Source organism: Typopeltis vanoorti, chromosome 10 (assembly GCF_054136105.1).
Source record: "Typopeltis vanoorti isolate ZY-2024b chromosome 10, IOZ_Tvanoo_1.0, whole genome shotgun sequence".
Taxonomy (NCBI): domain Eukaryota; kingdom Metazoa; phylum Arthropoda; class Arachnida; order Uropygi; family Thelyphonidae; genus Typopeltis; species Typopeltis vanoorti.
The window spans coordinates 54,399,679-54,415,950 of NC_143558.1; the positions used below are offsets into that span (position 1 = coordinate 54,399,679).

The 16,272-nt window shown below is 36.1% G+C and overlaps 1 protein-coding gene across 2 annotated transcripts in view; it reads left to right on the forward strand.

The window, feature by feature from the left end:
* The window catches only part of Coq6 (ubiquinone biosynthesis protein COQ6, mitochondrial), a 167,577-nt gene that overhangs the window by 97,265 nt on the left and 54,040 nt on the right, over positions 1-16,272 (forward strand). For both annotated transcript variants that reach the window (XM_090399076.1, XM_090399077.1), the window contains exons 6-7: positions 417-479; positions 4,970-5,077. In XM_090399076.1, the coding sequence (XP_090255202.1) occupies positions 417-479; positions 4,970-5,077 (171 nt within the window). The remainder of the gene's footprint in view (positions 1-416; positions 480-4,969; positions 5,078-16,272) is intronic.

A 16,272-nucleotide genomic window follows, 5' to 3' on the forward strand; every position in this document is an offset into this window, starting at 1 on the left:
TATGACAAATAGAGAACTAGGTGTCATCCATGAAAGTTATGTAAGAGTGTGATTAGTAAGGATGTACAGACTAGATTTTTTGTGTGATGAGTGGTGAATGAGTGGAATGGATTGCTAGAATTAGTTGCGAGTGCCCTGACAGTGAATGAGTTTAAGGAGACGTGATAGGTTTTGTGCATATAAGCATTAGTGCGAGTCTCATGATGAGTCTCTGGACTCCATGAGGATACCGCCATAAATAATAATACATAATTAATCCATTGTTCACAGTATAGTTCATTTTAATCGTACTACCTTCATGATGTTATACAATTTGTGAAACAAAACTTTTTTTTGTATAGTTGTCCATGAGCTGTATAATTTATTATCAAATGTAATTTTTTAATTCTCATTATACTTATCTCTTTCTTTATTAGTCTACAGAAAATAATGTTGCTTGGCAGCGATTCCTTCCTACAGGTCCATTGGCATTGCTTCCAGTAAGTGATATGCTTAAGCATACTGAAATAAAGTATATAACAACTTGGATATAGAACATTTATTTTAAAAAATGGAAGAATATATATTATGTATGTTTTTTAAAATATCAATTCCACAAGAGGGTGCATAACCTATAGTATGTTAATGCTATATTTAGGGGAAAAACTTATTCACTTTCCTTTTTTTTTTGAATAACTGAGGTTGTGGCTCTAGAGCAGTAGTGCTTAACCTGGACGGTAACACCCCCTTGGGGCGCTGTGAATGCTGATGGGGGGATTGGTAAGAGTTATAATACTAGTAATATAAAAAAAAAAAGCAAAAAAATTCCATATTTAATCTAGCATCCCTATTTATATTGTATGTTTGGCAACACTGTTCAGAATATTGTGTGTCTGGCAATACTGTTCAAATTTATTCACTACTTATTTTTTTAGAATTTTTACATTGAAAGTTAAATAATTGAGATACTTTTGGTCTGAATTTTCTACATTGAAAATAATTAATTTTGGCTATTTTTAGCAGAATCCACTACTTTTATGAGCTTTATCTGCTACTTTTTCTAACGCCCATCTGACAACCCTGGTTTGCAGTTTACATCTAGCCCATGGTATCGTGTGGCACACTTCATTGATATTGTGTAGCACTGTAGCCCATTAAAATGTGTGAAAAAAAGAAAGTGTCATCAATATTCAAGTGAATATTTAAAATATGGAGTTGCTCCATCTATAAATAATGAGCAGTTACCAATGTGCTTAATATGTGAAAAAACTTTCTCAAACGAAGGAATGAAGCCTTCAAGAATGACTGAGCATTTAAGAACAAAGCATCCAAATAAAGCATGTGGAATACTTTTTGCTTATTAAAGGCTAAATTTAAAAATCATCCTGGACTTAATTGCAAGACAAGATTTTCTGTAGTTCTCAAGTCTACAAATAATAGATGATGATTTAATACTAGATACAAATTTGGATTGTTATTGTTTGTTTCCATCTTCTGACACTGAAAGAAGACTTGATGATCAGATTCAAAGACTTTGATGAGCTTAAAATATCCGATTGGGTCATAAATCCATTTCTTTCTGATACCACTTCTGTTCATCCAAATTTGTGTGAAGAAATTATTGACTTAAAAAATGATTTGAAGCTCAAGTACAATTTTAGTAGCGTGGTTATGAAAGATTCTGGCCAAACACGCAATGCAAGTATCCTCAGCTTTGAAAGAAATAAAATTACTGCTCATTGTTTCTCCTACTTCATACTTGTTCGAGAAAGGATTCGCCATCATGTTGCAATTGTTAGCTAAGCAGCGAAATATATTGCAAATAAGTGAAAGAGGACATTTGAGACTTCGTTTGTCAAACATTGAACCTGATATTGAAAAATTAGCAGGATCTCATCAGGCTCAGGGTAGCTATTAATGATTGGCTTATTAAATACAGTAAGTTTAGATCTTTTTTTGAGTAAAAATTAATTTGTATCAAAGTAATTAATTTTTAATTAACTATCAGTTCAAATATGTGGATGGTGATTTAGGTTTGCCTAATAATTTATTACAATTATCTTATTGAGTCATTAACCTAGTGTAAAATTGAGTAAGGGGATGCTAGGCCATACAAATAGTTGAAAGGGGCACCAGGGGGGAAAAAGGTTAAATACCACTGCTCTAGAGGAAATGCTTTGAGGAAGGCTGTTCCAGAGAATGAAGGCAGATGGAATGAAAGAGTAGTTTTGGTGGTTTTACAATAGGATTATGAATGAATGTTGAACTGCTGTGCTTGTTTTGTTATAGGCTTAGTGAAAAGTGCAGAACGATAGATGCCAGTTTAATGAAACAGCACCCATGAACGTATCTGCAGAAACAGACTGTCTTTGAGATAGCATTTGAAGAGAGAGGATCATTAATTAGCCAAACTGCTCTCTTCTGGATAACATCAACAATTTTTATATTTTTTTTGCACCAACCCAAGCATTATTCTAGTTGAGAAGCATATTCTAGTTGTTGGAAGGATTTGGGATTTGTACCGAGTTAGTATGTGGATAGTTGAAAGTAACATAAGTTTGGAGGGCTTCTTAGGTTTAGGGAGGCTGAAAAACTATAGATCTAATGTGTTTGTGCCAAAAAAGATTAAAAGTGTTACCTCAAGGAAGAGAGGTGTGATATTGTCCTACGAACTGAGTGTTATTATATGTAATGGGATATGAATTGAGATTTTTGAGAAAAAAAGCAAAAATATTTGAGTAATGCATGCTTTGTCAGATGAGTAGGAGGAATTGTGAACATATCATCCTAAGCAACTATGGAGAGCTGAGAGAGGAAACTGGTTAAGCATAGAGTATAGTAGGCAGAGCATGCTCAGTTTGCTGAGAAGGTATGACAGACCTGCCAGAATGGTCAAGAGTAACTGCAAAGGTTTCTCTAACAGGTGAAAAAAAGTTGACTGTTAACGATCTTCAGTATTTTAGAAAGGACTGAGATGAGGATAGTGGTTTGAAGTTTGATGGCAGGCTTATCTCCTACCAGACAAGGGAGATAAGTGGACACTAAATATAGGCATGATTGCTTCCATTTGGAGTAATGCCAGCTCAATATAAGAATGTATGCTGGTATAAGAACTGATGAACTGAATGGAGTGAATTTGAGTTTGTTTCAGTTGTATATTGGGTAAATGCCAGCCAAGCTATATTCAGCTGACATCTACTTTGACACATTGAATCAGCAACTCTTTTTCTTTGCTGAAGACTATCAGTCATCAAAACTGAGACTCCAAGACAGGTTTGAAACCTCCAAGACAATTATTGAAACCTCAGTCTTGGAGCTTTCTTTGTGTAATAGAACTATTTTGCCCTCTTTCCACTACTGTGGTGCTCTGCCAGTGCTGAGACTTAAACAATCTGAATAAGGGCACTGCCATTTCTCTTATACTCTCCTGTAACACATGGGCTAATATCTCCTCTAATCCTATGACTATATTCACATTGAGATTTCTTAAACCTGGAAGAAAAAATGAACTAAAAAGGAAAGTGAAAGCAGAAGAAATAGTAATTCTACTATTTTTTCTGCTTTTGTCACCTATTTACTATTGGCATATTGGCATTAAAGTTATTCTTCCACAATTATTGTTCCTTTTACTTTCCAGATAGAGAAAGCACTCTTCAGGATTTCACATGGCCTGTTTTGGATGGTTCTCTATCACATGTTTTCAGATAATTATCTCTCAGTGGCAGCATAAATTCCATTTCCTTCTTTCCTTTTGCTCTTTCCTCCTTTTGGTCTATATCCAAATAGTTGAAGGTCCCCCATAATAAATTACTTGCCCTATGCTTATTGAGCTAATTTAGTGATGCATATCATCCATCCCCTTTTGCCTTTTTCTGGCTTATAACAGCAGTCGACTATATATTTTGTCTTATTGAGTTTTATTTTACACCAACTAGCTTCAAATGTACTGCCTTCCTGCTGAAGTTCTACTTTTGCTGGTTGCAGTGCTTCTGCAAACATTAGCAAAATCCTTCCTCTCGGTCCTGTCCTCTTTGAAAATTTTGTTACCCCTACAAGTTTAATGAGTCAACTGTATATCAACTCTGTTGTTGTCAGCATCTGCTGTTCTTCTGCTTGAGTTATATTTTCGATGTTGGACTTTTTCTCATATAGTCAACTTTCACCATGTGGACTGACAGGAATAGTTGTCATAGTGAATAATTAGTTGTGGTTAAATTTTTGTTTTATTGTTTCCAAGGGCTTTTTGATAATTTGTTATAGTGATGTTTGCTATAGTGAATCATTCCTCTCACACCCAAAAAAAAAATAAAATAAAATAAAACATTTACATACAACAGCCATTTTGGGGCACTTCTATGTTAGCTGTCGTTGTTCAAACATTGCAATTTTTAATATCCTGATCTCTATCTTTCTGGTGAAAATATTTTTACTACTATTATCAAAGTTATTGAAATCAGCTAAAACATGATTCCAAATAGGAATTGAAAACAAAACAATTTTAAACAAAGCATTTTAGCATTTAATTATAAATACAAAAATCCCTGTCTTTTTTCTAGAATGGCTAAAGAAGGTCAAGTAAACCTTTTCTGTTCTTTCCAACGGATAAGATGAGGATAGATTTCATAGCCACTGTCATAACTGTATACTATTTCATATAGAAATTGCCTTATCATACTCACTATGTAAGCATTCATCATTCCCAAGCACTACCCTAAGTTGGACAGGTGTGGTAATGTAAGTGTCAGTGTTTTTGAAAAGTGACTCTGGTGATGTTCGATTTATTATAAAACATTAGATGTCTAACAATTTCTGTCCTGAGGACATAATCTGGAATCAAGTAACTGACTGACTGACTGCAGCACAACAATAATCTGGTAACATTCTTACTTGGGTAAGGATGTTACATACCTGTAAGAAGTTGATAATTTTCATGTTTCAATTTTGTTGTAATGGAATTTATCTTAATTTGATGAATGTATTTATATTTCAGTTATCCTGCGATACATCATCTCTAGTATGGTCCACAACATCCAAACATGCGGATGAACTTCTAGCTATGCCAGAGGAGTCTTTTATTGACTCTCTTAATCACTCCTTGGTGGGTCTTGATTGTTACTTTTATTATTATTATTTATACATATGTATAATCAAGATATCTTTGAATTGCTTTTGTTATATATAACATTATCATTAAGAGAGAGAGACCTCCAGGGAGTCAGGGACTCATTGAGGGATACCACATACTACACGCACCATCATACTTGTTCTTACATTCATTCATGCTGCTTGCACACACAACATCCAATGGCAATCCATTTCAATCGCACACCACTCTGTGAGAGAGAAATCTAGATCTCACTCCCCTTCTTAGCTGCATTCATTCTCGGCTTCCAAGGATGCCCTCTTGTCCTTTCCCCACCCTCCATAAAATAAAAAATTCCATCAACTGAAATCCTGTGTGACCCTTTCTTATAAGTCTCAATCATTTCACCCCTCTTTCTCCTGTTTGCTAGTGTCTCGTCTGCAGTCTACAAATTCTCAGTCTGTATTCATAATCAGTATTCCACAATTCTGATATCATTATTAACACTTACTTTGCACTCTTTCCATTGTATCAGAATCACAATGAAAACCAGGAGACCAGACCTGTGCACAATAGTCCAAGTGAGGTTTTATCAAGGCCTTGTAAAGAGACAAAATGACATCCTTATCTTTACATGTGAAAGTTTGTTTCAGCATTGCAATTATCGTTTGAGTTATATTTGCAATCTTTGCTACATGGCCCCTGAACTTCAACATCCAGTCTACTAACACTCGAAGATCCCTAGCCTGATCAGTTTCTTCTAGCATAATCCCACCAATATATTACGACATTGGATATCTAATCATGCCAAACTGCATGAATTCACATTTACTGACATCCATTTTCCCATGCCCACAATTCCAGACTATTTAAATCATTCTGCAAATACATCATATCACCTGCATTACTGATTACCCTACCTATCTTTACATTATCAGCAAATAACTGTATGTCACCTGTCAAATCCTTCCCCATGGCATTAATGTATAGAGTGAATAACAGTAAACCAAGGACTGATCCTTGTGGTACATCACTGGTTACGTGAAATTTGCAGACTCGCATTCCATATACCGCTTTTTGATATCTGTCTGTCAGCCCTCCTCTTATCCACGCTAATATTTTATAATCCAATCCTATATTCTCCAATTTATGCAAGTCTTCCTTGCTGATTCTGTCAAAAGCCTTAGCAAAATCCAAAAGTATCATGGTGTATACTTTTCCCCTTGTCTAGCTCAGTGGTAACATTAGTATAGAATTGAGCAAGTTTCTAAGACATGACGTTCCCTTAGTAAATCCATGCTGTTCATTGCAAAGTAGAGATTATCTGTCAACCCATTTCTGACTGCAAGTCCTAACCAACTTTTCCAAAATCTTTACCACCACCACTCCTGAGATACTGATTGGTCGATAGTTGGATACATTGGTCTTTGCACTACCCTTGTGCAATGGGATTACCATACATTCTTTCCACTCATGTGGACATTTCCCTGTTCTGAGACTCAACTTATATAGCCTGGTGAAAGGAACAACCAGTTCAGCTGACCACTTTTTAGCATACACTCTCATAACCCATCAGCCCTGATTGTCAAATTTTTATTCATTTTGTGCAACCACTCTGGTACCTTCTCCTCTTCATACTCCTAAGTTTCTTCATCCAGAAGAGGTTGCAGTGAGCTCAATGTTGCGTACACCAGGTTGATAGCATTTAGCAAAATGAGCACTCAAACAATCTTTTCTGCATCTGTCACCATCACACTATCATTCAGTAGAGTTATTCTTTCGAATTTATTCCTTCCTTTACTTGCAGCATATTGATAGAATTCTTTGGGATTATCTTTAGCTTGTAGATCAAGTTTATTTTCATACTCAGAATTAGCTTTCCATACAATAGTTGACTCTTCTGGCCCACTGCTTATTATTTTCATAATGAACATCATCCTCATGCACACAGTATTCCTTTCACATCATCCTTTTCTTAAGATTCTCTTTCTTGATAAGATTACACATCCATTTGACTCCTATTTATTCTTTGAACTCTTGGGGAACATTGTGATATTACATCATTTAAGTATATTTTAAATGCTTAAATATCGACATACACTCTCCATAATTTTCCCACCCAGCAATCGATATCATTGCCCGAACTCAGTACGTTTCTCAGCATGTAACCTTTCCTGAACAGAATAAACATTCAGAAACTTAGTCACTTTCCAAGCGAGTACTGCATGATCACTGTCACCAACTGGAGGCAGAGTAGTTATGTCTTTAACAAACACCCTCTGACACTATAATCAAATCTAACAGTCTTTGATCTTGAGTTCCTTCTGTCACATACTGCTTGAGAAAGTTGTCTTGCAACATCTCAATAAATTCAGTTTCATTCTTCTCATGAGATTTTACTACTACCCAATCAATGTTTGGATATTTATAATTCCCCATTATGATTACTCTTTTCGTGCCATCGTCTTTATTTGGTGATGCATTTCTTCATCACTAGCAACCAATCCACTTGGCCTGTAACAACACCCCACCATGTATTTGATCTTGTTAGATTCCACCTCACACCAGGTGGCTTCAAACTCACTGCCAAATGAAAAACTGTTACTAGTATTAGAATCAAAGGTCTCAACACTAACTGGATTCAAATGAACTGATATCATTTACAGCACGCCCCTCCTCTGCTATCCTGCCCTTTCTATTCTTCCTAAAATTACTATACCCTTTACACTTGATACCAGTTAGTATGATTCTGATAGCCAGGTCTCACTAATGCCTACAATCTGAGATCCCAACATATTGACCAAGGTAACAAACTCTACCCCTTTGTTTCTGATACTCCTAGCATTCGTGTATGGACATATTAATCTACCTGCATGTTCCTTTGTATACTCTTGTCTATAGTCTGTATGACACAGTTGGACAGCTTGTAGATCGATGTTCCTTTCTAGTACATTTATGTATGCATATATATATATATATATATTATTATTATCTGAGACTGCCAGGGAGTCAAGGACTCATCAAGGGAGGCTATAAATCACCCAAACCAGCTGTCACACTCTCCCCCTTAAATTCATTCACACTAGATGCATTCACTACCCCTAAAGGCAACTATTCTGCTCATTCACTGCTCTGAGAGAAAAACCTATCTTTTACCCATTTCTTGACCGTAAACAAACTTAACCTATAATATTAACCCATTTAAGTTTATAGACCTCTATGATATCATCCCTCTTTCTCCTATTAACCAGAGTATGTAATCCACATACTCTCAATCTATTCTCATAATCTAAATCCCATAATTTGGATATAATCTTTGTAACTGTTCTTTGCATCTTTTCCACAGCTTCTTTATCCTCTTGGAATCCTGCAGACGAAATCTGCACACAGTAATATAGGTGTGATCTTATCAAAGCCATATTAAGAGGCAAAATGACTTCCTTATGCTTAGATGTCAAGGTTCGCTTCAACATCGCAGTTATCCTCTGAGTTGTATTTGCAACTTTTGCTATGTGACCTTTGGACTATAGACCTCTTTCCTGTAGCCCTCAAATTCCTATCCACCAATACACCAAGATCCCTTGTAGCACTATCCCGCTAATATAATATGCCGCTGGAAATCTCATAATACCAAAGCGCATAATTTTACATTTACTAACATTAAACTGATAGCCATTTTTGTTTGCCCAAATTTCCAGCCTTTTCAAATCATTTTGTAAGTGCTGAATATCAGGCCTATTTTTGCATCATCAGCATATAATTGCACATCAGATGTTAGATCCTATTTCATGTCATTAATGTACAGATTGAACAATAATGACCCAAGGACTGAACCCCTTAGGTACACCACTGGTCACCAATGGGACCATTAGTGTACCTCAGATGTGAAAAAGTGGTGTACAGTGGGTGTGAATCTGACAAATTCACATCAACTGTATACCACTTTTTGATATCTGTCTGTCTACCATCCCCTGATCCAAGTCAAGAATAAAAAAATGCATCCAATACTCTTCACTAGAAGATTAGCATCTCCCAAAGGGGACATCGTTCTATTTGATACCAAAATTCATTGGCAAATAGAAGCCATATACCTCAGCATACTACTAGACCAGGGGTCGGCAACCTGCGGCTCGCGAGCCACATGCGGCTCTTTGGATGTGAAGCTGCGGCTCTTTAGTTCCATACGCAAATATTATTTATTTTATCAAAAAAAAAAAAAATTTAAAAATCATTCTGAATCGATTAACGAGGATTAGGCACCGATTCTATCTCTCAGCCACTTGTACTCGCTTTTCACCGCACCCCTCCCCCGTGACACGCATCGTCACTGTCGTCAGTCCGTCGGAAGCTCTCGGAAGTTTATATGTTTGGCAATTTTCATTGATTTTGGCATAGCTGGGCATAACACCTTTACTCGTAAACTAAGTATCTAATATTTGCCAAAATTAAAAAAAAAAAACTAAAATATGCAGACTGCGCCGTGATAAACACGTTCGGACAAGTCCGTTCGTGCCAGTCGGCGATCACCGCATACGGGAGGCGACCACAGATGCGACGAAACTATGTACTTATAGTCAATCAGTACGTGAGAGAGTGAGACAAACAGTGTTTCGTGTCTAAATTATTTATTTTAATAATTAAATTATTAGAGAATTATTTATTTTATTTAGGTAGGTATTTTTAATTGGGAAATATCGTTGTAAAATGTTTTTTGATAAATTATATTTCATTATACCCAGCTTCTCGTATCCACTAAAACAGTACAAGATAGAATAGCTAAAATGTCTTCAAATGTAACATATTTGCAGGTGGAAGATATTCAACCTTCTTCTGCCTTATCACTTGCTATAGATGAGTCTTGCGACATAAAAGACACGGCACAAGTTGCCCTTTTTGTCAGGTATATGTCTTCCCAAAGTCCAAAAGAAGAACTTCTAGGATTGCTACCGCTCTCGGGACAAACTAGAGGGGAAGATATAGTGAATGCCGTGCAAAAATGCTTTGAAGACAATAAGATCTTGTGGCTCTTTAAAAACTTTTTAAAATTTTGTGGCTCTTTAAAAACTTTGAAATTTTGTAAATTGTAATTTTTGACTCTTCTGACTCAAAAGGTTGCCGACCCCGGTACTAGACACATCAACTGTATACCACTTTTTGGTCTGTCTACCATCCCCTGATCCAAGTCAAGAATAAAAAAGTGCATCCAATACTCTTCATTAGAAGATTAGCATCTCCCAAAGGGGACATCGTTCTATTTGATACCAAAATTCATTGGCAAATAGAAGCCATATACCTCAGCATACTACTAGACACAAAGATTGTGCTTCAACAACCATATTAGGAACATCTGTGTAAAAGTATTTAAAGGGGTAGGACTATTTAAGACCATTGCCATAATCAAGAAAGACACAAATCTAGCTAGATCATAATTAATGTGAGTTTGAATAATGTGATATTTGATTTGGTGCGAATTATCCAACAATACCAAGTCGCATTTGATATGAACCAAAAATCAATTAATCCAAGGCCAGCACATGCACAGTTAAGGTTACTGTTAGGGTTTAGATGCTGCTAGTTCAGACTGTACATTAGTTTTTGCAGTTTGTTTCAATCATTTTTAAGAAGTATCCTTAACAAAACGATTCTATTGTGTACCATAGATTCAGTGTCTGAATCTATGGTACAGAATATTTTAAAACATGCATGGAAAATAAAAGAAAAAGGTAAAGTTGCATCAGTGTTTTGTGGTTTGCAAACATCTACAAGGAATTTTTTTTTTTTTATTATTATTATTATGCAACACCTCCAGGGAGTCCAAAGACTCATCGAGGGAGGGCACCTACTCTACAACTCTCTGTCTCCACCAACTACTATGCCATCATCTACACCAGGCATGGCCAACTTCATTCTATATGAGGACCAATATATGATGAGTGGTAGCGTCACGGGCCGCACACTTTTAGACAGAACTTAAATAAAAATAAACTCTGCATTTGTTCAAGGCAATAGTTATATGTATTGAAGTACTATATTTGTTAACTCATTTTACTACTGGGAGAATAAAATATAAAATGCTTGATTGATTTAAACATAAGTTGTTAAATTAAATTTAATTACATATTTCTGGTTTTTTTTACATGTAACACAACTTAATGAAAACACTGTGGGCGTTCATGTGTGGCAACAAGTTCATGAATGTCTATTTTCGACGATGATGACGATATTTGTAACAAATTCTGAAGATGATCATCAGTCAGTTGGCTTCTTTGTGATGATTTAACCGCCCTCATAGTTGAGAAAGTGCATTCACATATGCATGTGCTTCCAAACATAAATGCAATTCACAAGCTGAAATTACTCAATGCAGGATATCTTTCCCTTGGTACCAGTTTCCTAAAGTCAATGCCTATCTCCACCCATAACTGGAAAAAGGGATCACTTTGAAGGTCACACAACTCCAATTGAATAGTGCCATGCTGCTCTAAAATGTCGCATTTCATTGGGTTGTGAAATAATGTCCGTTGTGGCTGCATGTCACTGAAGTCAGAAAATTGCTTACTGAATTGCTCCAAAAGTTGGTCTAACATTGACACAGAAAACTCGAAGTCGATGTCATGGCTCTCCTCCATCAACTCCCTGCAGGAAGGGAAATGTACCAAGTTTCCTCTAACTAGGGTGAATTTAAAAACCTTCAGTCGACTTAAGAACTCATCTAGGTGTCCAACTAAATCTGAGATTGTTTGGTAATGTCCCTGTAACTTCACGTTGAGTTCATTCATGTGGTGTATGATTCTGTTAGAAAGGCGAGTAAGCTGTTAAAATGAGGATCACATAGTTTTTAGTTCTTTGTTGGTCTTCTCATGTTCCTCTAAAAACTGTTTTATTTCCTTTCTCAAAGCAAAAAACCGTTTCAAATAGTTCCCTCTGCTTAGCCAACATACTTCTGTGTAGAACACTAAATCGCCATATTTCTGTTAGAAAGGAAAGAAACTTGCGGTGTGTCAAGGCCCGATTTCTGCCCTTAATTAGATTCACACACTTCATTACAGTTTTCATAACATCCTCTATCTCCAGAATTTTACCACACAGAGTCTCCTGATGTCTAATGCAGTGTGATACAGGACAATTGATTCTAGCCTTCCTTGGTAAGCCAACTAAGCCTGTTTGAGTACCATGCATTGATTTGGCACCATCTGTCACAATAGCTGTGAGATTGTTGATGTCACCAGTACCATTTACAACCTTCATAACTGCATCATAAATATCTTGACCTTTAGCTGTGTTATGTGCAATGACTCTAATGCTAGTAGCTCTTCATTAATAACAAAGTCTTTGGAAACAGTTCGAATGAAAATTAGAAGTTGAGCTGTATCTGTTATGTCAGTTGATTCATTCAGAGCCAATGAGAAGTAAGCTGAATCTGTAATAACACTTTTTAAATTATTTAATATGTGATAACCTATTTCCTCGACTATTTTTGTTACAGTTTATTTTGATAGTGGGATGCTTTCAAACTCGCTGGCAATTTTATCTTCCCCAAATGCACGTGAAAATGTTTTACAAATGTGAATTTGTAAAACATTTTCACAGAACAATGTTTTACAAATTCACGATCAGATAATGATTTTTTTGCTTTTGCTATCTCTGTGCTTACAACAAATGAGGCCAAAGTGAGCTTTTTTTTGTATTGATGTTGGTTTAGTAAAAATAGATTTCTGAGCACTAGCCTTTCTCTTCTAATTACGTACAATTTTATGTCCAACGTGTCCTTGGTATTTAGCAGCATGGTGCTGTATGTAGTGGCATTTGAGGTTATATTCCTTGTGCACAGAAAATACTTGCAAATACACAAGGCACTGTGGTTTATCTTCGTTGTTTATAAACAGAAATTCATTTTCCCATTTCTCCTGAAATGACCTGTTTTCTTCACCGATATTACGTTTCTTACTCATAGTACAGAAAGGCTGAAGTAACTGACCAGGGGACACAAACTGCAACAATAACACTGTTAACTGTGAAACTGATCACTGTAACCAGAGCAGAGGAAGCGACTTTGTTCTCATCAGTGTAAGCTTACCTTCAGAAATGTTATTTATAATTTTTTGTTTTTTTACTTTACTCTCTATTACTCTGTGAATTTGTTAACAATAAATTTAAATTATAAATCCTTTACTGTAATATTTTATTAATAAACATATAAAAACTTATGTTTAAAATTTTTCATTGCTTATTTCTGTCAACCTAGAATCAATTACCATATTTTACGTATAATTGTAAGTTAGAATAGTGTGAATTCTAATAAATGACCACTTTATGGTTTTCATTTTTTGCACTAATTGAGACCTACCTGTATATGTATTTTTCTGAAGTAAATTCCAGCCTTGCTGTTTAAAATCTGAAAGTTCAAGAACTTTCAGATTTTAAACAGCAAGGCTGGATTTTTTACAAACTTAAATATTGAACAATCATAGTGAAGAATTTATGGAGACAAACACATACATGTTGGTGTAATTACTTTACTTAGAATTAAAAAAATAACACTCTATATTGAGATCATCATCAGGAAAACATACATATGTACAGGACACAAGCTACATGACTCTATGCTAGACAGAAGTAAGATAAATCTAAATTCTTTGTTAATCGTTTACTTTAGCCTGACCTCTGATAAAACATTAAATAAAAATAAGATAAAAATATTACCAAATAAAATATACAAAAATAAAAATTAATTCACAAAATAAAATAAACTTTTTATATATATCATTATAATAATATACAGATGAAAAAAATAATAATAGCATTCAGAACCCATATAACATCCAGAACAACCTCAAACAGAAGAAAACCTTAGTATGAGAGGGCTATAGAAATTGTTTAATGTAGTTCTGCTATAAAACTTTTTTTCATGAGCCTCCATAGCTCAATCGGTATAGATGAAGCTGTTTGGTCAGAAAGACCTGGGTTCGTTTCCTGTCCATGATGTGAAGAACCTTTATCTGGTCTCTTTCAACTAAAGGTGAGTTAGCTGGTCTCATACAGAGGTAGAGGGTCTTTTTCTCCTGGAAACTCGGGTTTTTCATCCCTCAGAACAGGCAAACCTGCCAGTAGATCACACACAATTTACAGACAATACTTGGAGGCATAGAAGTAACCGCCTTATCCTATCCTCGTATTACGGTTAGGAATCCAAGGATACTTGGAAGGCTATGGGCACTTAAGTGCCTGTTAAAGCTACTGATATGTACGAAATGTTTATTTTATGAACTTATTTTTATTTTTGTATATATTTTATTTAGTAATATAATACTTTTATTTATTTATTTATTTTTTTTCACCAGAGGTCAGGCTAGGGTAAATGATTAACAAAGTTTAGATTAATCTTACTCTTATGTAGTGTAGAGTTGTGGAGCTTGTGTCCTGTGCATATATATGTTTTCTTGATGATAATCTCAATACAGAGGTCAAAATGTTGAGTGTTATTTTCTGAATTATAAGTAATTATTATTATTATTTCAGGCTACTCCAGGGAGTCCTTAGACTCATCGAGGAGGCCCTAAACATCATGTCCACACAACTATTCGACATTCTCACAGTATCTATCATACCTTGCCTTGAACTCGCTCACTGTCATAGTACCCACAACAGACTCTGGCAGCTTATTCCACTCATTTACCACTCTAAAAGTAAAGAACCCAGCTCTAACAACCCTGCTAACCACACTCTTGCCCAGCTTCCATAGGTGTCCCATAGTTCTCCCACCACCAGTCCTGATCTCAAAAATATCCTCTGAATTAATCCTATAGAATCCTTTTAGCAATTTGAATGTCTCAATCATATCTCCCCTTTTCCGCCTATCAACTAGTTTCTGCAACCCACATATCTTCAACCTGTTCTCATATGGTTCATTCCATAGACCTGCTATCATCTTAGTCACTTGCCTCTGGATCCTCTCAACCTCCTCCCCATCAAGAAGGAACTGAGGTGACCAAATCTGGGCACAGTAGTCGAGATGAGGTCTTATCAGGGCTTGGTACAGACGTTCAATAACTTGCTTGTCTCTGCTCGTCAAGGTATTTTTCAACAACCAAGTGAGTTGATGAGCTGATTTAGCTACTTTTGCAATGTGCCCACTAAACTTCATCTCCCTATCCACCAACACTCCCAAGTCCCTGGCCTCATCAATCTCTTGGAGTACAGTTCCACCAATGTGGTCTACTGTTGCTAATCTTTTCACCCCAAAATGCATAACCTTACATTTTGTCACATTAAATTGACATCCATTCTCCTTAGCCCAGAACTCCAATCTATCTAAGTCATCCCACAAGACTTTGACATCTTCTGCATTCACTATCGCCCTACCCAACTTTGCATCATCAGCGAACAAATGAACTGTTCCACTTAGATCCTTCCCTATATCGTTAATGAACAGATTAAACAGCAGTGGTTCAAGAACAGAACCCTGCGGCACACCACTAGTCACAGGCCGTCTTTTGGACTCTTCTCCTGAATAAACTACTCTTTGATATCTCTCCATCAACCCCACCTATCCATCTCACCAACCCTATATCCATTCCCATATGTTGTAGTTTACGGATTAGAATTCCATGTGGTATCCTGTCAAACGCTTTTGCCAGGTCCAGCAGTATCATTGTAAACCCATTTCCCTTATCCAGTTCTGCCGTCACCTTGTTATAAAACTTGAGCAAGTTACTGAGGAATGATCTACCCTTCACAAAGCCATGCTGTCCCCTGTACAGTATCTCATTTTCATCAATCCATTCCTGTATTTTTCCCTTGACTACTTTCTCCAAGACCTTGACAACGACTCCTGATATGCTGATCGGTCGGTAATTTGCCACCATAGTCTTAGATCCTCCTTTATGCAGTGAAACTATTTTCCCCTCTTTCCACGCCTTCGGGACTAAACCAGACCCGAGATTCAGATTAAACAACATGGTCAAGGGCACTGATAATTCTTTAGCCACTGGTATAATTCTTTATACCATCCAATCCCACAGATGTATTCACATTAAGGTTCTGTAATAGACTATTCACCTCCACTTCATTCATCGCAATTCCCTTATAAACTAATGGTTCCTTCATTTTTTTAGTGTCACCACCTGGATGATATACTTTTGCAAAGTGCACGCTCAGTAACTCCACTATATCGACTGATTCAGTGACCTCCTTACCATCGTCATTCCTTA